The sequence below is a fragment of the Chaetura pelagica genome, unplaced genomic scaffold (assembly GCF_000747805.2).
Source record: "Chaetura pelagica isolate M959 unplaced genomic scaffold, ChaPel_1.0 scaffold13, whole genome shotgun sequence".
NCBI lineage: Eukaryota > Metazoa > Chordata > Aves > Apodiformes > Apodidae > Chaetura > Chaetura pelagica.
The window spans coordinates 4,358,408-4,380,717 of record NW_009954543.1 but is presented as its reverse complement, the minus strand read 5'-3'; the positions used below and the strand labels follow the sequence as shown (position 1 = coordinate 4,380,717).

The 22,310-nt window shown below is 39.1% G+C and overlaps 1 protein-coding gene across 1 annotated transcript in view; it reads left to right on the top strand.

Moving 5' to 3' along the window:
- EML4 (echinoderm microtubule associated protein like 4) overlaps positions 1-22,310 on the top strand; it is a 96,313-nt gene that overhangs the window by 1,863 nt on the left and 72,140 nt on the right. Inside the window, exons 3-4 of the mRNA XM_010004968.1 lie at positions 266-338; positions 21,558-21,740. Coding sequence (XP_010003270.1) covers positions 266-338; positions 21,558-21,740 — 256 coding nt within the window. The remainder of the gene's footprint in view (positions 1-265; positions 339-21,557; positions 21,741-22,310) is intronic.

Below are 22,310 nucleotides of genomic sequence, written 5' to 3'. Positions count from 1 at the left end.
TCTGTGTGTGTGTGTGTGTCTGTGTGTGTGTGTCTGTGTGTGTGTCTGTGTGTGTGTGTGTGTGTGTCTGTGTGTGTGTCTGTCTGTGTGTGTGTGTCTGTGTGTGTGTGTGTCTGTGTGTCTGTGTGTGTCTGTGTGTGTGTGTGGTGTGCGTGCCTGGAACATGCGTTTGCCCTTCAGAACCCAGTTTGTTTCCCTGCTGTATTTTCACTAGTGCCGTCGTAAAAATGAAATAGTTCAACGCGTGTTTCCTTTCTTTAAACAGGTGCTATCAAAGCAGCCTCTCCTGAGCGTAAAGAGTGTAGTGAATTCCAGCGTGCTAGCTGTGTCAGCCAAAAGTATGTTAGTTAAGTCTTAAAAAGGCAAACCAAACAAATAATTCCCGCCAACAGATCAGATCCAAGATAAAATGCGTTTTAGACGGTGGAGAAGTGTGTTACGATGAGCTAAACAAATGTCACTGAGCAGCTCTTCTTTGTGTGCTGATTCGTGCCGTGTGTTTTTCATACGGACACAGCATGTAACGTAGAAAAACACACACTTCTGGCCTGAAATATAATGGTTAACAGGAAACTTTGTTTAAAAAGAAAAAGAAAAAAGGCGCCATTATTTACTGCATAGATTTCCATGTGTATTTAGTGGGAGAAAGGAATGACCTTGCTATAGAGTACTTTCTTAGAGTGAGCAATGTACTGTACTTTATCTGTTTCAGAATTCAAAGCATTCGGTTTAGAATTCAAGATGTTGCAATCCTCGGGAAAGAGGGAGGATGAATTGGAAATTTTAAAAGTACAAGTGTTTCATACAATGTTTTTTCAGGCTTGAAAGGATTTTACAGTAGAAAAGAAGGCTAATTTTTAACTTTATCTTCAGAATAAAATTTAAAACAAGAGCAATTTTTGTGGCTGTAACTTGCAACTGTGTTACTGGTTAGACGTTTATGTTAAAGCATTTCTGTGGACTTTAGTGGCTTTATGAAGCGTTTCTCTGAATGTCTGTGAAAAAATACAGCAGTGTCTCAGACTTGAACTGGAGGCATATCTTGAATTTCACAGCTGAGTGTGGCATGATGGACTTACCTTTGAGGTTTGTCTAGAAATCCAGCAGAAAGAGGTGCAAGAAATACATTATTAATTAATGTGTTCTACTTTAATTTTTTTCTGCATCTTAGAAAATAATGTTAACAAAACCTCAATACAAGACTGAGGATTTTGCTGAATAAGAGTGAAAGCGTAATTAAAAGAAAATGTGGCTTTGAATACTCTTAGCAGTGTAATATATTCTGCTGATTTAAAACTTGATTCCTATCAATGTCATTAAACCTAATGTACCTTTATATAAAGTTTTCTGAGGAATTTATGTTCGCTGGCAAGCAAACTTACAGCGATAAGAAACTGCTATGATGAAGAATCAACAAGTGCTTTGTGCTTGTGAAATTTCTAACCTCATCCATCCTTGAGAGCTCCTTGCCTTGAGGGCTTTTAGCAACTTTGCAGTGTTAACAAGTAGGAAAAAGCCTGAGATTAAGCTGTAGAGACTTTTTTTTTTCCCATGCATGCTTATTCTTGCTCTATTTGAAGGAGATTAAGGCTTTGCACTAACAGTAATGTGTTTCAGTTGAGGTTTTGGGTTTTGAAGGATAACTTTGTGTTTATTTTAAAAGTGTCCTCTGGTGATATGCTTTTCTATAGGAACTGCTCAACCTTGTCTTTAATTATAGTTGTTTTGTGTACAGGTATGTACACATTGTGCATATGTCCAATTACTCATTTCCTGCCAAAGCTAAAAATAAGTTCCTAATTCAGCACTCCCTTTTAACATACAGGATATCACTGCTGATGGGCAGCTTAATCAGATTTTTGAAAAAGCTTGTTTAGTGTCAGTAGAGATGACTTAATTTTTTTTCTACTTGTATTTAATTAGCCTTTTATAACTAAAGCTAAGGCAAAGGCTTATGTCATGACATGTCCCTTCAGGGAGATCTTAGCTATCTAATTAGATCTGGGCTAGAGTTTATCTTAGCTGATACAGATCAGTGTAGAAAGTTTCAGTTTGACCAAGGAAAATATTTACCTGCAAACAAGACTTCAGTTTTGCATGCTTTGTGATTAAATACTTGCCTCTAATGACATTTAACATTGTAAACAGTATTTATAAATGGAAAAAAACCCACACCACTGTCCCCAAATTTGTAAACTTTATTGCCCTTACGTTTATTTGGATACAGTCTTTAACGTTAAGACTAGTAGAGCATTTGTTTAGGTGGTGCTTCGCAGTGGAGGTTTGCCGGCTGCAGGAGGTGTTGATGGTAAAGGTGTTGATGTTGTGGTGGCTCTGCAGGGTTTCCGTGGGGGCGAGGCCGAGTCCTCCCTGGGCTTAGTGCAGCTCACCCAGGTGGTGTCACCGTACCTTGGAGGGCACCTTGGCCAGCAGAGGCTTTGCCCTTCACCTTGCTGGCAAGAGCTGATGGGGCTGCTCCTGCTGCCTTGCTTCCCTGCCCAAGTAGTGCTTACTTTGAATTAGTGTCTAACACATGGAACTCAACTTGAAGTATTTTTACGTTACAAGGACTTTTTTCTTTCTAGTCCATGTTATGTAGGCAAAAATAGACAGATTTGACATAAAAGTCCTACTTTCAGCTTGGTTAGGTACTGGATGGGGACCAGTTAAATAAACCAAGTATCAGCCTATTTCAGCGGATTACATCTCCTTAAGTACCATTTTTCTTACAGTCTTGGACTGCCACAGCTGCAACTTTTGTGTTGATGCTATGGAGCCTTTTAAAATGAGACAACTTTTGCTGTAATTGTATTGAAAACGTTTGAACTAGCCTCACTCTAGGTGCTACTAGTAGCAATGATGATAAATGTCAAACTCCGTATTACTGTCTTAATACTTAAAAAAAATATTAACAAAGGTCTGAAAAAATCTGTATTCTCTTCGTTGTTTCACCTGAAATGTTTCAACATTCAGTGATTGATTAGAAATGTAACTTGCTGTAGGTTTCCCTGGATTTGATGCATGATTAGGCTATGTGAGGGTCAGTGCTGTTGTATCTAGTTTTAAACTGTTTTTTTGAGTAATTTTAAAGTAAACAATCCCCATTATCATTTCCATCGCCTGAAAGTATCACACTTGGAGCAAGCCCTCATCTCTTTTAGTTGATAAATTTTTACGAAGGAAATACAACCCAGCTGTTCTACAAGCGCTGCAACTCCTTCTCCCTGAGGTTACAGCAGTCTAAATGCTTTAGGGTGTGTTTTAGGAAAATTCTCTGCTTCCTATTGTTCCCATGGCAGACAGACACACTGATCCCTACCAGGAGGAACAGCAGTCACCAAGAAATTAGTGCAAAGGTTTGCATTTTTGTAGACATGGCCATTCATGCTGGTAATTGAAGGGCTTAAATGCCTGGAATGGAGCTTTGTGAATGTAGGGATGGATGGGCATTACTTTTGTATGCTTCTTTGCTTACTATTCTGTACTGTATAGAAGGAGATGGTGACTGCCACCACTCTTTACTGACATAATTTTGCACATCAGCTTGACATCTTCAGCTAGGATCCTTGTTTATAGTCGAGTTGAAATCCTATCTCATTGTAATTCATGAAAATACTGTTTCTGCCTCTTACCCAACAGATAATTTGCAGAGTAATATATACTTGTTTTTAAGTTCTACTTCCTTAGCAGGTCAGTATAGTTTTACTTACCAGCTTGGACTAATTTAGCAGAGTTAAATGGAGCTTTTATTGAGTGGTTATATTGAATAATTAAAAGCGCAATTGGACTAAGCAGTATTTACTTGCTTTCTGAGTTAGCTGAGCCTATGCTTAATGAAGTGAGCTGTCAGCTAGATGGGTTAGCTCTTTCCAGGCTTCATAACGTTAGATTTATTGTTAAAATGCCATTTTCTCTTCAGATACTATCCTCTTCCCAGGTAACGAAGGGAAGGGATATGCCTGGTCTGTCTGGGCTGTGCTCGGGACAGGCTGATGTGATGGCATTGGACAGAGCTGTGGAAATCCCTCTGTCAGGTCAGACATGGTGTTTGCCTCTGCACATTGCTGACTGCAGATGTGCTGTAGATGTTTTCATGTACCCATCTCATTAAAAGTCCTTCGATGTATGTTTCAACTAAAACAGAAGTGTAACTGAGACACGCTTTGGTGAATATCTGCATTATTACAGTATAGCATGTATATAAATATCTGCAATATTGTACTGTAGCAGTAGTGCTATGCAGATGCAACATAAAATTACAAATATCATAAAGGTCCATAGGGGTTTTAATCTCACACTGTTTAGAAGATTGACACTTACCCTGGCTCAATGGAAAAGTCTCTTTTCTTTAACACAAAGGTTAACTTCAAAAAAATGTGGTTACATTTTTTCATAATGTTTCTTATACTTTGCTTGTTTGGGTCTCTATCTCACTTCTAACAGTTCCAGGAATATGTATTAGTCATCAAAAAGGGATTGAAACGCTAATGATGACTTGTGCAGGGTACCGGTTAGCATTTTCTTAGCCGTCGCAGAAAGTAATAGCAAGATAAAGTAACTGCAAGGCACACTCTCAAAGTTGCTCAAGTGTCAAAATTGGTGAAATATCAAAAGTACAGTTGACACAGTAAACTCATCATTAAAGGTCAGGTAAAAAAGTTCTAACTTCACACAGTTTCTCAGCACTGAGTCTTTGCTCTCTAATTTTGAGTAATGCCTGGATTAAGAAACCTAACAAAGTATCTTTATGAAGTGTGCATCACACTCCTACTTCTCACACTGCTAAGTAAATTAATCAGGAAAGCAGCACTATTGGAATCTCCCTTTTCCAGCGTACAAAACCGAAAAGTGGTTCTTCAGCCAGCTCCTCTTTCAGTGAGTAAGAGCAGCTCTGAGGACAGAAGTTGCAAAACACAGAAAAACTGCTGGGCATGCAGAACTTGCCCTGTGAGTGGTGAAGGAATGCCTGGACATGACAGTCATTAGTGACAGTTGTGTATTGTGTGTGATGAGAACATGCTCTGATGTACCATAAAACCAGATAGAATTTTAGGTGCCATGTCTTCTGCCTTTACTTTTCTTTCCTAGTACATTTTTTGTTCTTTGTATGCCCTAAAAAGGCATTAAATTGCTGGGGTTTGCCCTTGTTTGCCTGTGATGCTCTTAAGAAGCCTTTAAAACCTTGGGAATACCTGCAGTCAGATTTCTGATAATCATGGAATGTATCAAAGGGAACATTCCCTTCCATGAGAAGCTGATTGTGTTGATCCTTCAGGTTTTTCTGTGCTGCTGCTGCTGTCGCTTTTACCCATTTGCTCAATGGCTTAAGTGGCAACGCTGTCTTGAGCAATAAGGGGTTTTGGGGATTATTTTTTTAGATCATAAAAGGACAAAAATTGGATCTGGAAGTGGCCGGCTTTTGATTCCTGATGGTTTGCACTGATCACATGCAGTTTCTATATCGGGGTTACATTATGTGGCTGATGGTGAAGTGGCCCTAGGGGCTCTTGGGCAGGAGTTGTCAGGGGCAAAGCTGTCCTCCTGGCCCTACTCCCTCTGCTCCAGAGCCGTGATGCCTCTGGGGCAGGGTCACTCATCCTCCCCACCTGCAGGTTGGTGCCGGAAGGGTTTCCCCAGCCCTCAGAGTTGTACAGGCTGCATTTCATGTAGTACTCATGTGTCAGGACTTTTTGCTGTACAAGTTGCCAGTCACAAAGGTTGATCACACCTAGTTAAAATGTGGGCTTGCATATGAGTTGCAGAGGACTAAGTGAAGGCGGAAACTTAGTGTGCTGACACAGTAGGTTAGTTAATGTGGATTTGTAGGTTAAACAGCCTGACGTTTACTCTTGAGTAAGAGGGTGTGCTAGATTAGTTACTACATGGAAGCTGTATGATGCTGTTAACTCCCTCTTTGGCTCTCCCCCTGGTAGTTTATATGGCCGTACCCCAGGTCATAACCCAGAAAACACGCTCATACTTGCTCAGTTTTAATTCTTTCCTGGTAATGCTATAAATAAAATGAAATTTTTAAAACAAGGAAAGATTGGAAGATGCTGAAAATGTATAAAACAATTTTGTTCTTAGTGATGTATTCTGTTCTGGTGGGTGAGGGATCCTTTCCATGAACGAAAGATCCTATTATTTTGTCTGGCAGTGTTATGCAGAAGTGGTGTGCTTCTGGACAGTTCTTTCATATGTATAAATACTGAATTAGTATAGCTAATGTTTAATAAGGACATGCGTAATTAATAAATTTTAAACATAAGCATTAAAGGAATGAACTGTATAATTATATGGTTCAAGACGATAGCTGATTTCAGAATAACTTATTTTTTTGGCTTTCGATTGTTCCCCCCACAGATATCAAAGTTACAGAAATCTCCAGGATTTAAAAAAGGGAAGGGAACTAAATTGCAGACACTGGAGACCAAAAATATGTAGCTTTTCCCAGTATATTTTTCACTTAACAGCTTGAATTGAAACTATTTCTTCCTGTGGGTTGCAGGCAGGCTTTACCTAGCATTGCTGTTACATTATAAAATCTGGAAGTTATACCCAGTGTAGCAAAGCAAAGAGCTTTGAGGCGTGTCTGCCGGGGAGCATGGCCGACGTGGCAGTGGCAAGTTGAGTGGCAAAGTAGACACTGTCTGGTAGCATCAGTGCTGGTGTACACATGCAGCAAAACATTCCTGCTTTGTTTTACTTTGTGTTCTTTAGCACATAAAGATTCCTCTTTCCGAGGAGGCTTTGATTTATGTAAATTCTTGAGTAATTAATGCCTTGACTTTGGGGAAGAAGGAAGAAAAAAATGCAGCTTATTCCTGGTTTGTGACACTGCTGTTACTTAGTCCCAACCAGATTTAATTCTTGTTTGCCTGTCAAGTATTTGTAATATTTTAATACCAGACACATCCATGATCAATCCTTCTCCCGTACTATTTGTAGGGATATTTTCTTTACCTAAAGCTTTATAACAAACTGTGGGACAAGAAACCTGAAGTTTTTTTTCCACTTCAGAAGCTCTGTCCATGAGAAGAACAATTATATGTAATCTGTTTATGATACAAAATGTGATATTTTTAAGCTACCTTGCTAGAAGTATAGTCCTTTTTGTGTTTATGAAATTGGGCAATCATTCCATGTAAGAAATATATGCATTTTTTCTAAAAGATCCTTTCAGAAGGAGGTATCATCATGAAAAAAAAACATGTTTTGCCCTTGCAGGCAAATTCCACGCATACATTCATGATGGTTTCATGTTATTTATCAAAAGTGATTATGACACTCCAATTTTGTATAGGACTTCTACACAAAATGTGTTCAAGGTAAAATTTCAGAAGGTCTTAGCCCACCTGTTTCATCCCAAATGTTCTGTTCAGTGATTGATTTTTCTCTGAGAAGCTGTAGCATCACATAATACTGTTTGCATGTGTTTGTATTTGCTTGCAAGTGCGTCAAATCTGAAACCTGCTTTCATGGCTTAGCCTAAATAAAAGATGAGACCTAACTTCTCCCGTTCCAGTGGAGTTTTCCATTTTAGGCATAATAGTGCCAGGATTAGTGACTGATGTTATCACTGAAGCCAGCTTCATTTTTATGTATTAATTTATGCGGAAGCAGCCTAACTATAGCTTTTTTTAAACATACGTGTAGTCACACATACAGAAATCTGTCATGCTATTCAAGAGCTCTTCCTCTTCCTGAATTAAATTAGTTTTATTTCACAGTTACGTCATTTGTTTGCAGAGCAGTTGTGGAAACTTACTGTTAGTATTATCCTTTCTAAGGAAAACATGGGAACACTTGATGGGAGATCTACAGTCTGAATTGTTTAACGGAGTATTTTTCTTTACAAAATAATGAAAGTTAAGATCAAGTATTTCTATAGCTGCTCAGGCACAACATGTTGCAGAGTGGCAGGATAGATGACTGGGCAGTCAGTCTCCTGTCAGGCAGCAGCAGCCATAGGGACAGGAAAGGTGTGAGCAGTGCTTTCCACCCACTCCTTGTTTATAGTTGTTAACTTCAAAGCTTTGCTGGGGCTGTTGAATTGCTAATGTAATAAACCAAAAGGAGCTTAACTAAAAAGCTAGTCAGGTTTTGAATTGTATTTGTGCTTGGTTCCCCTTTTTAACAGTGACTGCTGACTTACACCAGTATGGCTATTTCTGCTTCCTCACTGGTCTGAAATGTTTCCAATGAGTATTCCCTTTATTTCTCAATAGTTGCTCCTCTGTAGCAATTGAAACAGAGATTGTGACTAATGTGCAATGAGTAGTTGCAGGTACCACCTTACAGGTTGGCTGTGTGGGAGTCATGCAGCTTGTGCTTTATCTTTGAGACTAAGCAGATAGCTTGGCAGAGCCTGTACTGTAACTGGTCTGGACTGAGGTGTTTTAGTTCTTTTCTTTGCCAAAAAAAGCCCAAACAACCCAAAAATTGCAGTTGATCTTACTGCTAAAGTAAGCTTCAGGTGTTGTAGGGATGTTCCACTAGTAGTAAAGCTGTAAGCAGTTGAAGAAGTTGGGGAGGTAAATGAAAGTGGAATTTTGACAGCTGCTGTTGGAAGAGTCATGTTGGATTTAGTTTATGATTAGAGAGATTTAGTCTCACACTCTCAAGAAACAATGGACTTGAAAAAGTATCAAAAGCAAACCTTAACGTCTGTTCTTACCTACAAGATACAGGAGAGGTTTTTATGACTGTAAGGTTGTATCCTCTGCTGCAAAAGGGGTGTAACATTTTTGGTGCAGAGCTGGGATACAGGGAGCCTTCTGCAAGACGTGTTGCCTGCTGGGACGGGCTGTGATAGACGTGCCAACACAAGCCATCGCCCTGGCCCTGCTGCAGCAGCACCTCGGCCATGGTGGGTGGTCATGGGAGAAACACTGGAATTAATTTTCCCTCCAAAAGGCTTGTCTCTTAATAGAGTATATATTTATTTATTTATGAGGGAGGGAGTGTAACTGTCATCCTTAGCTTTTGGATAAGAAAATGCAGAGAAAGAAAATAATTTTTCAAGGTTGGAGAGAAAGTTGTCATTTTACTGAGTGAGCTCTGATATTGAGAGGCAGTAAAGCTGTGGCCACATAGGGCTATGAATAAAGGTAAGGAATTCCTATGCCTGAAACACCAGAAAACTAGGATAAGGCAGTGAGTTGCTAAGTCTCTTTCCAAGCAGATTTCACCTTTATCTGAAATTACTGTGTCTTGTGACTTGGAGAGATCAGAGCTGTCAAATATCCTGCTGTGTGCATCAGCCCTGGTGCCTCTGCTCTCCTCTGTTGTTATCTCATTTCTGCTGACAAAAAAAACCCTGCCAGATCCTGCTTATCCCAGCAGAGCTGAAAGGGAAGGCTTCTCCCATGGGGGAGAGGACTGTTTTGGAAGAGGGAGCTCCCAGTGCCCAGAGGGATGCCAGGGCCGTGAAATCAAATTGCAGTGGGTGGACAGCCTGTGGGGAGCTCAAAGCTTCCCTGAGAAGGGGCAAGGGCTCTGTCCCATGGGAAGAGCATGGCATCCTGATCTGCTGTCCTGGCAAGAACCCACTAGACGTTTGCAGTGAGTTTGGGGGAGTGCTGATGAACAGAGGTGTATGCACTTTAAGGCTGGATGAATTTTGAGCCTGAAATGACACTGCAAAGGACAGACTTGGGCAGCTTTCCCTTAAGCATGAAGGAAGATGAAGACTAATGAGAACAGCTTTCACTATGCCCCCTATTTCATATTGATATCAAAAAGTGAATGTCTCTAATGTAGCAGTATCCTAATACTGATATTTTTATATGCATGCCTAGCATTCCAATAGGAGACTGTTCTTGTTGCATAAACATAATACTAAATCTGCTAGATAACATCGTATTGCCTATGAAACACAACCACTGACAGCTGCACAGCCTGTACAACCCAGATTCGTAAGTGGACAGTATGGACAAGGACATGTTTCTTTGGCAAAGGAAATTAATAAAATAGTCCAGGACTCTCTACTTTCCTGATTTAGGGGAGTTGTGCATAGTGGCGTTTATGATAAGAGTGCCTTAGAATAGCATAGAATGAGATCAAAGAAGCTTAGTTTGTACAGTGGTATTTTTGATGTTACAAATCAGTTATTTATGAATCCTGGGGAAAGGCAAAAAGAGCAGTACAATAAAGCAGCCAGTACAACAACTATAAGAAATGTTCCAGCACTTTTATTTACAGAGATAATGTCTAACTTGATTGCTAGATAACAGAAGCTGGAGATTATTCATTTGTGTTTCAGGATTTGAGACAAGTAAAATTTTTCAAATAAACATTGTATGGTACGAACTAAATTGTATGCATAAAATAAGAGGGTATGTTACTTTGCCTGATGTTATCTAATTAATGATTTAGTGCTTTTCTGTTTTGCTGCTGAAATTATACCCTGAAATTGAGGAGAATGTAGCAGGCTTAAAGACTAGGAACAGCTTTTCTTGAGAGTAAAAGTGTACTCGTTAAAAGCACACCGCAGACAAAAACTCAGATAAGTATATTGCTTGACTAAGCAATAAATATTTAAGATGTTGGAAGGTTTCCGTAAGTGTCATATTGAAAGTATATTTGTACTACTGAACTGAAATGTTCTTCAGTAGAGGAGATGCACTGCAGTGATGGGGAATGTTGGACTTTCCCTGTATTATTGCTATTGAATGCTTTGCAAATGGATTTTCTTTGCACATTACTGGAGAAAATACTTTGGAATTCTATCTTGGAAAATCAGAGGTAAAGTGTATTAGATTGGTCTTAAAATTTGCAAAAAAAAAATAAATGCCCTAAATATACACTTATCTGAGCAGGAATTGGCACCATCATTCTGACAAGAGCAGTTAAAAACTAAGTGGTCCTGGAGTGAAAAAAGGGGTGCAGAGGAAGGAGGATTACTGTGAACTCTTATCCTCTTTATTTTTAATTCCTCTCCTTCTCTCCCTCTTCCCCCTCCCCCTTTTTTTTGGTCTACAAACCTGCACACCAAATCCCTTGTACACCAAATAATTGGTGGCTACTTTTCTGTGTAAATGAGTTTGCAAAATACTCCTGGAAAACAGAAGTGTTTCAGATGATAACATGTTTATCGGTGAACTGTTTAGAACGTTTGCTGAACTTTGTGTTGTTTTGGAATATATTTTTTTATTATTATTCATTGTGTTGAGCAGATCAGCGACAATTGAGGCTGCTGTCTTTTGTTGATTTATGCAGTAATGAAATATGGTTAAAGACAGGTGTTAAGAGTAGAAAGTCAAAAAAGACTTTCAGTAGAAAGTCAAAGACTGAATCAGGGTAGTCCTTCAAGCCTATATTTAATCTTCTGGATCACACAAGTATTAAGATGCAGGGTTTACTTGATCATAGTTTTCCATGAGTCAGTCAGTACTTGGAAAACAAAATTCTGCCAAAAAAACCAGTTGCTTAGTGTTTTGATTTGCCTTGGTGTTCTTTGCATGGCTCCCTATTTTTATGTCATGGCTTTTGGTCTTCTTTTCAAATAAATGTAGGAATTGCAACATAGAATTTACTACAGCACTAATGGTAGTGCTTCAGTAGTGTTAATTAACCTTTATGCTGTGTGGGACGGTGGTTACATTTAACAGATGAAAAGTGAAGTTTAAAGGAGATTAAGGTCAAAAGCATCTGCTAATTGCCCAATTTTCTAATTAAGTAATTGCCCAATTTGAAACTTGATTGTAGGACAGCCTTGTACATATCAAAAGCTTGATTGTTGCTGGTGCAAGGAACCTGTGAGAGCTTAGCACTTGTCCTCACCCATCTCCGGTGTTTCAGGTTAGGCAGAACATGCAGGTTCTTCCTTCGCGTGCATTGGGAGTAAAGGAGCAATACTTTCCTGCTCTGGGTGTCCTGCCCTGGCCTCTCTGAAGCCCCAGGCAGTGTCTAGCTTTGTCCTGCAGAGCTGAAGCCCACGGAGTTTGTCCATGGGGCAGCTGGGGTGCCATCTGCTCATGGTGCGGGGAGGCGAGTGGTGGCAGAGCGCTCAGTGGAGAGGAAGACCTCAGAGATCCTGTCCCTCTTCAGCATTAGAAAAGCTGCTTTCTTAGAATATTTTAACTGGATCTGTTTGGGCATGGAGGAGGATAGGGGGAAGGAATGACTGGCACTGAATTTTTAGCCTGTATAGTTTTGTACTTGGAAAAATAATCAGTTTGTAACTTTTACATTAACATTTTTTCATGGAAATGTTCTAGCTTCTAGCACAACATAAAATATTTTTGACAAAGGAATACTAACAGATGTTTGCTAAAGTGTTATATTTAATGCATGTGTAACTTACAGTAAAGCAGTTAGTTGCAGCTGTCTCTCTGGTTGCTATGTGAAATTCCAAGCATATGCATTAGAAAAGATGCTTTCTGCCCCTGTCTTTCTCTTACTGTGACATGAAAACATGGTAGCATCAGATATTAAGAAGAGGTGGAGGTAGGATTGCTGCTGAATGAGTTACAAGACGGATCCCAAGCAGGTGTCTGTAGCCACCATGAATTCTGTCTACATAGCGTAGAGGTCGCTCATCTGTTAAACAGAAACACCATTTTGGAAGGTTAAGGACATATACTGCTGGTTGAAGGGTGAGTGTTGAAGGGTCTTGAGCTTCAGAACAGTATCAGGAGTATCAAGAGCTAAGCAATACTAAGGGAAGAGAAATACTTTAAAACCACAAGGCTTTTTAAGTAGTGGGTGGTGAAAATCCCATGAATGGTCTTACTGTTGAGGTGTGTCTGAATGGAGGTGGAGCTTCAATGAAGTGTGCAGCTGGGGAAGGATATGTAAGAGAGCCAGCATAATTACCTGCCTCTTCAAGTAATTATATGGTTACCAATGTCGAATATGAGACTTTTAAGTGTTAGCTTTGTTTTCTCAGTCTGTGTATCAAAACTAGTATCGGCAAGTATAAAATCTGATATGTTTCTTCTTTAAAGCTGTCTGACAAGTAAATAACAGTTACTGGAAACTTAGGCAAGTTGAAAACTCATGGTGGTCAAATACAGTATGGGTGGAGTTGTGCCCTGTGCATCACATGCCTGTCAGCATGTGATGCTTATTTCTAGATTATCTCTTAAAAATAAGTGCTTACAGCAGCAGATGAACAGGATTATTACAAAAATATTTTGTTATGAGAGCTGTAATTTGTGGTTATTACAAAGTCTTTTCAGGATGTTTTTTGTATCATATTTTAATCTTTCTCCTTCCCCTGCTTTTTCATATCAGGAAAAAAAAAAAAGAAAGCCCATGTACACAAAAATTTTTTAGCATACACAAGTAGAACTACTAATTATTAGGGATGAAGTGGTAGATCATCTTTAAAATGAGAGTGCCTGATAAGTTGGGTGATGTTCTCTATAATATAATGGGGCGATATTAGGCTTACAGTCACAAACTTCATTCATAAACCATAAAGCAGTCCACAGATAGTAAAGATCAGTGGTGAGTACTGCACTTCAGGATACTCATGTGCTAGGGCAAAATCTTATCATCTACAAATGAAGCAATGCAGTTGTATAGTGCGTATATGCTGTGCTTAACTGAAAAGTCCTAAGGAAACTTTTGTCTGGTATAGTTATATATCTTTGTTCTTTTAAACATTGCATTACATTTTAAATCTTTTGAATGTATAGTTTATGGTGCATTTTTAGTCTTTTGTTTTTTCAATTGAATTTTGAGTGGTATAAATATCTATACAGACCTGTATATATCTATTCCAGATGGGCCAGTTTACATTTATTCAAGTCATGAATAAATTCTTAACAGCATGAATTATATTCCTTTCAGGGTTCTGATAGAGGTTTTTAGGCAGAATATAGATTTTCAGACTTGAGTGTTGTTTTTTTGTTGTTGTTGGTTTGTTGGGGGTTTTTTTATGGCTAAGTTCTGTATCCATTAGTTAACATAGTGGATTGCACTGCTGCATTTTAAAGTGAATAATAAGCAATATTTTTACACAGTTTATGATTAATTATGCAGATTAGCCATCAGGATGATCACTTTTGATGTTTGCACTCTCATATTATGATCTGATTCTGCAGGAGACTTCGTGCAAATAAACTTCCTGCTTGCAGTGGACTTATGTTTAAAGTGATTTGTGAAAAGCTAATGGAGAATAACGCATTTATTTTATTAACTAGCATGTAGAGGACTAAAGATTGGACTATGAAACATCAAATGATCTAATGAGTGATTTTCTCAATTTGATGGTCCTTTTTCAGCATCAACCCTGAGTAAATGAGTGTTATGTGACAAACAGCATGTGTTCTTCCTGCAAACCTGAAGAAATGTCTGTGAAAGGGAAAAACACAAGGCTTAGCTAGTGCTGGGAGTGCTAACAATGCCTCAGATTTGAGAGCTGCAAGTTGGAGATCACTGTAGTCTGTGACTTATCTGTACTCATCTGAAAGCATCTGCCTTTCTGTTCTACAAGGAAGTACTGCAAGATCTTTTACCTTTGTCTCCGATGATTACTCTGAGTTTACTGTGAGCAGTGTATTGTTTTTAATTCTGAATGGGCAAATTGGGAAATTGGGGAAGAGAATGAAAAAAGTAGGAAAGGACATAAAAAATATGTGGCGAAATCTTGCATTTGCAAGAAGGAGAAACTTGAGGATAACATCCCATGCCACTTCCATGCGACCATATCTGGCTTCTAGGGACACATCAGAAGTTAATACAGAATCAGGGGATAGAAGGGAAGAGGAGAAGGAAGTTTTTTTTTCATTTTCCATGTTTGTGTGTTTTGATTCTTGTTCTCACGTTTCTTCCATGACTCGTGTTCTTTACAAAACTGGGATAATTTGTGAATGTGCTGTTTTTTTGGAGGAGGTGAAGGAGATACTGTGGGTAGAAGTGTAGAGTATTTTTTTAAATTTTTATTTATTTGTTTATTTATTTCAATAGTTATATATTGGAGGTAGGGAACAGAACTCCTGATCTTTTATAAGCTAGTCTTAAGACAAGTGAGCTGCCGAGAATTTTCTTTCACTTAACATGGTAGGAAAAACAAACTTATCAGTTATCTCTCTGAAAGTGTAAGCCTCATCCAGAGTCAAATTATTCACTGCTGTCTAGAATAAAAATTGCAAGTTGTGCAAATGCATACCTTCCTTCACACATGGACAGATCACAGTCCTAGCGAGAAAGGATTGTTTTAGGCCACTTATCTCCTGAAATTGTCAGTCAGATCTTTATACCAGTTGAAGTAATTTCTGTCGCATTTCTGTAATAAAAGACTCGTACTACTCTGGGGAAAACATAGAAAACTGTGTGGGTGCCTTGGCAGGCAGGGGTTTAAAAATACCTGTGGTTTGTGTGGCTTTATTGGATAAAATGTAGGATTTTCCACCCCGTGGTTTAAATTTCCATGCGCTGCAGTTTGTAAAATTTGTTTTTCTGAAGTGTTGCTTATGTCTAAAATGAAGCCCTTAGTTATGTTTGGTCGGGTCTGGGAGGAATTGACTCAGAGAAGTGATAATGGATGCTCTGGAATTGTTGAGGGGTCCTAGAATAGATGGTTCAGTCGTAAGATACTTTTTAAATGCAGCCAGTTCAAATTTCTTCTAGGTAGTCAGTGATGGTGATACTTTGCATATGCTGTTTTTCTCACGTGCCTGGTTGGTCACATGTGAGGAGAGGAGGGATTTGTGTGCTGGGAGGTTTAAGTACCATCACTACATACTGGATATCCCTTTTGAAGTTCCTGACTGAAGTGCAAGGGGCCATCTGAGCTGCTGCTTTGCTCAGTCTGCTGAGCGTGACTGGGAGGAGCCCCATGCAGCGAAGTGCATCTGTTTAATGCTGTTTGTAGGCTATGAAAAACGAACCGTAATTTTTAGGGTCACTCAGATGTCTCATGAGTACTGAATACAAGCATCCCATACATCCCTCCTTACTCGAAAAGGAGGGGAACAATTAATATTTAATGGCTAAAATTAAATATCAAACTAGAGAGCTATGATAAAATAAGGCATATTATTTTGAAAGTCACAGTACCATATGTTTAGACCTAGCATGTTTTTGCTGTCATTTGAGTACTAATACTCTGATCTCAAACCACTTTTTAAGACTGAATGGACTTCAATCTGCATGTGAATGTTTCCCCTCTGCTACCAGCAAGCACTGCATATTTGTTTTTTTTTTCCACGATGGATATTGTTCCTAGTAGCTAACTTGAAGTCACAGGTGATAAGATAGCTTGGGAAACATTGCCAGCACATCAAAAATTATGCTATTTGGTTATAATAAAAGTAACCAGATAACTAAAAAGGTCTTTCTAAAATAACTTGACTGAACCAATAGTCAATTGCACTTACAAATTCCATATAATCACAGAATGGTTTGCGTTGGAAGGGATGTTAAAGATAATCTGGTTCCAGCCCCACTGCATGAGCAGTGACACCTCCCACTAGACCAGGTTGCTGAAAGCCCCATCCAACCTTCCCTATCTTGCTGTATTCCCTAATCTGGTTTTCCTCTTTAAGTAAATAAACAAGTCTCCCTTTGGTATAATAAGTTAAGAGTGGTTCATGGAAGGCCTGGATTTATGTTTGAGACAGCATGAGACAAAGAGACAAAGGCCAGATGTTAAGGAGAAGAGGAAGGGAGGAGATGGACTTCTGCTTCATAAGTGACTGATTTTGTTCTTGCATACAAATACCCTTTCCTCTCTGAAGGGGGAAGGGTACACGCCCTTGAACGAAGGTTTTTGTTTAAACTTCTTTTGAAGCAGTTATTTAGATTCTAAGAATGTATTTTTAATGGAAGAAGAAATCTGGAAGAGGTTTTGAAAGCTTCTGTGGGGGAAAAAAAAAGGTACAGTTTTGCATTGTGCAGGTTTGTCAAAATGATCTCAAGAATTGCTGTTTTGTTTACTTTCAAGGCATCTTTTAAGCTAATCCGCAGTTGACTTACTTTTCAAGACACTGCTAAGAAGGGTGTGTTGGAGTTCAATTTAATATTTGCTGTCATGGGTGAGGTATTCGGGTTGGGAATCTTCCATTTGAATTCTCTAATAGTTGCCAGGTAATATATGATTGTCATCACTTGAAAAAGATGCTGCTTCTGTAGAGTGATAAAAAGCAATAAAATGTCTTCTCAGTGTGCTACTGTGTTCTTTCATCAACAAAAAAATTCTTGTTTTTTCTAGTGGTCTTCCTGCTATCCAGCTTCTTTCAGTTGCTGTGTCTCATGTGCCCTCTCCCCAGTGCAAATCAGCTACTGGTGGTTTAAAACCTCTTTTCTCCCATTGTAAGCACCTAGCCCATAGCTTTGCCAATTTTTTAATCAACTGAATGGCTTAAACTTCTGGGTTTCCTTCTCATGCCTTGTTTATAGAGCAACAACGTCTGAAAAGCTGTTGCAACAAAGTCAAGTTTGAGGGTCTTTCTGCCTCTCCGTGCCGTATCTATGGGTTAGGCTGTCACAGCACAGGCTGCAGAGGTGAACATTGTCCAACTCCTCTATCATCTCATTCTTATGTTGAGAAGGTAAAAGCGTTGCCATTATAGGGCAGAAAGATCTGCTCTCCCATTCCCCTTTGAAGTTAGTAACATAACTGTGGCTTTGGGAGTTGCAGGAGCCATTGAAGTGTCCCATTTTGGGGTGCTGGGGTTCAGGAGAAGTGTCCAAGTCAGTGTTAGTAGTCAGGGAGAAAAAGGCTGCCCATGTCAGGCAACCGGTGCTCTGGTAGAGTGCTTGCATCTGTGCTTGTCAGAGGGAATGGGCAATAGCAGAACCTTTTCTGGTTTGGTAATTACTATTATTTGGATTCCACACAGGGAACAGAGTAATGTCTGGCTTCTAAAATGATGATTTGACATAGCTACTTACTGCTTTTACAATTATTTTTTTTTAGTAATCTGTGTGTTTATATGGCCTGGGAATTTATCCATAATTTATCTATTATATGACCTTTTAGTAGTTCATTAATTGATGGCTTTGGCAGATAAAAAGGGAAAAAATTAGGCTTTCCTTTCATTTTTCATTTCTTTTTTAAGGAAAAGTCCTACTTCTCTCTTCCGTGTGTGAACTACTACTCCAGTGAAAGATGAGATCATAATATTTTGAAAATAATTGTCACTGTTTTCTGCAGTGTTCATTTTTACTGGTCCACTGCATATATTGAAGACTAATATTGTAAGAATAGCAACAGTATGAATTATGTGGTGGTACTTTCTTTTCATTTACTTCCCTAAAGTAAAAACTTCTCTTAATTAATTAATGCAAATTTGCCTTAGTTCTGTTTTATATGCTACATAGGTACATGTGCTTTTAGGAACTTCTACTAGCTCCTTAAAACAGATGGGGAGTTAGGTTTTGAAAATGGAGATTTTAATAAAACAATCTTACATGTTTTTTCCCAACCTGGGATATCTGTCACTGGTTTGAGTTTCTGAAGTGCTACAGAGAGAGCATCAGATGTGCTGGGCTTGTAGCATCATTAAAATAACTTTCTGTGTATAAGAGGTACAGTTATGTCTGATGATGTTAAAGGCATTTTGGTAAGAGTTGTTCTGATCCATTGTCTCTGGATCTCAATCTGATTACCTTCCTTATTCATTCACCTGAGGCTTTTTTTTTCTATTAGCCTTTATTAATTAGCCTTAATTAATACAATATTAACCTGACCTTGGTACCAGGGAAGGTAATGGAGCAGATCATCTTGAGTGTTATTAGAAGACATACAGATGATAACCAGGGGATCAGGCCCAGTCAGCATGGGTTTATGAAGGACAAGTCCTGCCTGATGAACCTGATCTCCTTTTATAACCTGATGGCCTGACTGTTGGACAAGGGAAAGGCTGTGGATATGGTCTATCTGGATCTCCAAAAAGCATTTGACACAGTTCCCCACAGAACTCTCATAAAGAAACTGGCTGCTCATGGCCTGGATGAGCATATGATCCATTGGATCAAGCACTGGCTGGACAGTCAGGCCCAGAGAGTGGTGGTCAGTGGAGTCAAATCCAGCTGGAGCCAGTCACAAGTGGTGTCCTCAGGGCTCAGTGTTGGGACCATTTCTGCTTCACATCTTTATTGATGATCTTGATAAGGACATAGAGTGTATTATCAGTAAGTTTGCAGATGACACCAAGGTAGGATGGAGTGTTGACCTGCATGAGGATAGGGAGGCTCTACAGAGAGACTTGGATAGATTGGATCATTGGGCTAATGTTGATGGTCTGGGCTTCAACAAGGCCAAGTGCTGGGTCCTGCACTTGGGCCATAACAACCCCAGGCAACACTCTAGGCTTGGAGACGTGTGGCTGGGAAGTATCTGGCAGAAAAAGACCTGAGGTTCTAATTGACAAGTGGCTGAATATGAGCCAACAGTGTGCCCAGGTGGCCAAGAAAGCCAATGGCATCCTGGCTGGTATTAGAAACAGTGTCACCAGCAGAAGTAGAGAGGTGATTGTCCCCCTGTGCTCAGCACTGGTGAGGCCACACCTGGAGTGTTGTGTCCAGTTTTGGGCACCTCAGTTCAAGAGATATCAAGGTGCTGGAGCGAGTGCAGAGGAGGGCAATGAAGCTGGTGAAGGGCCTGGAGAATAAATCTTATGAAGAACTCTTGAAGGAGCTGAGAATGTTTAGTGTGGGGAAGAGGAGGCTGAGGGGAGACCTCATGAGTCTCTACAACTACCTGAAAGGTCATTGTAGAGAGGTTGGTGCTGCTCTCTTCTCACAGGTCATTAGTGGCAGAACAAGAGGGAATGGCTTCAAGATGCAACAGGGGAGGTTTAGACTGGACATTAGGAAAAAAAAATCACAGAAAGAGTGGTTAGACACTGGAATAGGCTGCCCATGAAGGTGGTTGAGTCACCATCCCTGGGTGTTTTTAAAGGTCATTTGGATGTGGTGTTGGTGGATATGTTTTAAGGGAGAACTTTGTAGAGTAGGGATTATATTGGACTTGTTGATCCCAAGGGTCTTTTCCAACCTGAATAGTTCTATGATTCTAATCGTGAAGTGATATATTTCTGCTTTTGTTTTAACAAAATAGTGGATTCAATCAATATGCAGAACTGTCTTGTACAAATTGTTTTATCAATGTAATTTTAACTGTTTCTTTTAGGTTAATATGAATGTTTAATACATTTCTCTAGTAGTATTTGTTTTACTAATTCCTTGTAGGAATTTTGCTAGTGTTGTGAAAGTATTATGCAAGTCTTTATTTCTGTTGGTTCAATTCTTGCTCCTTCAGTAGTGAGTATCATGTGTTAACTGAATGGAAGTTGGCAATCAACTCCTTTATTTCTTCATATTTAGCTCATTGGAGAGGTTTGGCCCAGTGCTTCTTTTGCTGCTGATGTGTATTTTGAAAGTGCCCTTATGCAAGTACTTCAAAGGTTAGGGCTTTTTAAAGTGAAAAATACTGTTTTAGGCTTGTGGCTTGTATTAACCTTTTTTTCCTTGGTATGTTTTCATAAGACTAGTGTTCTAAAGTTTAGATTGTATATAATAGAAGTAATAATACCAGCTATTTACCCTTATGTGTAGATTTGCTGGTTTTATGCATTTCATAGAATATGGACTCACACTGTGTGTTTGTATATCACAGGTAAATTTTGTAAACCTTTAGTAGAAGTTTCTTCCTGAGTTTTCAGGAGGCCTAAACCAGGATTGACAAGGAATTCAGTACCTTGGTTTTGAGCAACATGTGCTTTTGCGGGGCTTTTTTAGTGGTTGGCCTGTGATTTGTTGGAACAGCCAAACACCAAAATCTGTTGTGTTATTTTGGCTTGGCAGAAGTAATGCAAAGAACTGTAAAAGGCAAAGAGTATGCAGAAGCTGTAATTTCCTTTTTACCACTGAAGAATAGATTTGGCTTGCTTATGCCTTCAGTGCTAATCTATCTCTGTGTGGCCAAACAGATTTTTTAAACCTTTTTGTAGTGTATTTATTTTTTGTTCACTTCAGGCCAAACGTTGCAGTGTCATATATTTTTTTGATGCATGCAGGGTGCTGTTATGAAAAAAGTTAGAAGGAGCTGGATTTAAGAGCTCTGATCTAGACTATTTAAATTCAGATTGCCACTTGATGCAATTAGGTCATAAGTAGCAAAACTCCTATGTTCAACTGCTGATTTATTTATTTTTTGCTTTACATTTTCCTTTAAAATTAAGGATCACGTTTAAAATTCTTCAGCAGTTCCAAAATAATATATTACAAATCTGGTCAGTGGTTTATACCTTTTTTGTTAATTCACTTGGCTATTTAGATAAACTTTAATTTCAGTCTTCCTTCTACCAGTAAGCATGTTTTGCTTTCTACACTATTTTAACAAAAAACACATTTCCTCTTCTGATTGTAACAGGGCTACGCTCCTTAAGCCTTCTGTCAAAGCTAATGATTAGTAACATTTCTGTCTTGAAGCATTAATTTGATACGTTTAACATAATATCCCTTCCTTCTTTGCCTGAACATGTTTGAATGTCTTCAGTATTTCAAAATGATGGGACAGACATACTCAGGCTTCTATGGCTTTTATTTAGAACAAAACAGTTAAATGCTTCTTTCTACTCTCTTTTCCCGCTGTGCAGATGACAGCATCTCAGCTGCAAGCACATCTGATGTCCAGGACCGTCTTTCAGCCCTGGAGCTGAGAGTGCAGCAGCAAGAAGATGAAATCACTGTGCTAAAAGCAGCATTGGCTGATGTCCTCAGGCGTCTTGCTATCTCTGAAGACCATGTAGCTTCTGTGAGAAAATCAGCACCAAGTAAAGGTAAGCCCATATTTGATAAACTCTTTCTAGAGTCAGATTGCTGTAGTTTCAGATGTTCTCCACTGATCACCACTCTTTTCCCTTTTCATCTCATTTGGAAAAGCTGGGGTGGTGTTTTAAGAATGGCCTTATAGTATATGGCTAATAGAGATCTCAAATATGCTTATTAATTTTTATGTTTGCTAATATTTTTATGTAATTTGCATCCCTGAAACTGCACCTTACTTCTTGTTAAAAGGTTCCTGGTTTTATTTGAATGGTAAAATGCTTTACAGCTGCAGATGTTAACCTGCCACTGGTGGTCTGGGGCTTATGGGCATCTCTGAGTCTCAGCTTTGACTTCACATAGAAGCTATTCAACAGAAGGGACATATTAAAGGCTACATTTCCCCATACTCCTAAATGAAAAACAAAACAAAAAACCAAAAACACATTGCCACCAAATAAGGAGGTTTTCTGAATATAATTAATTTATATTCAACTCGCCACCAGTAGGTTTCTTGTAAGAAGTGGCCAAGTAGCCACTCAGCAATATCCTTGGCTAGAGGCTAGTGAATTTGACATTGCAAC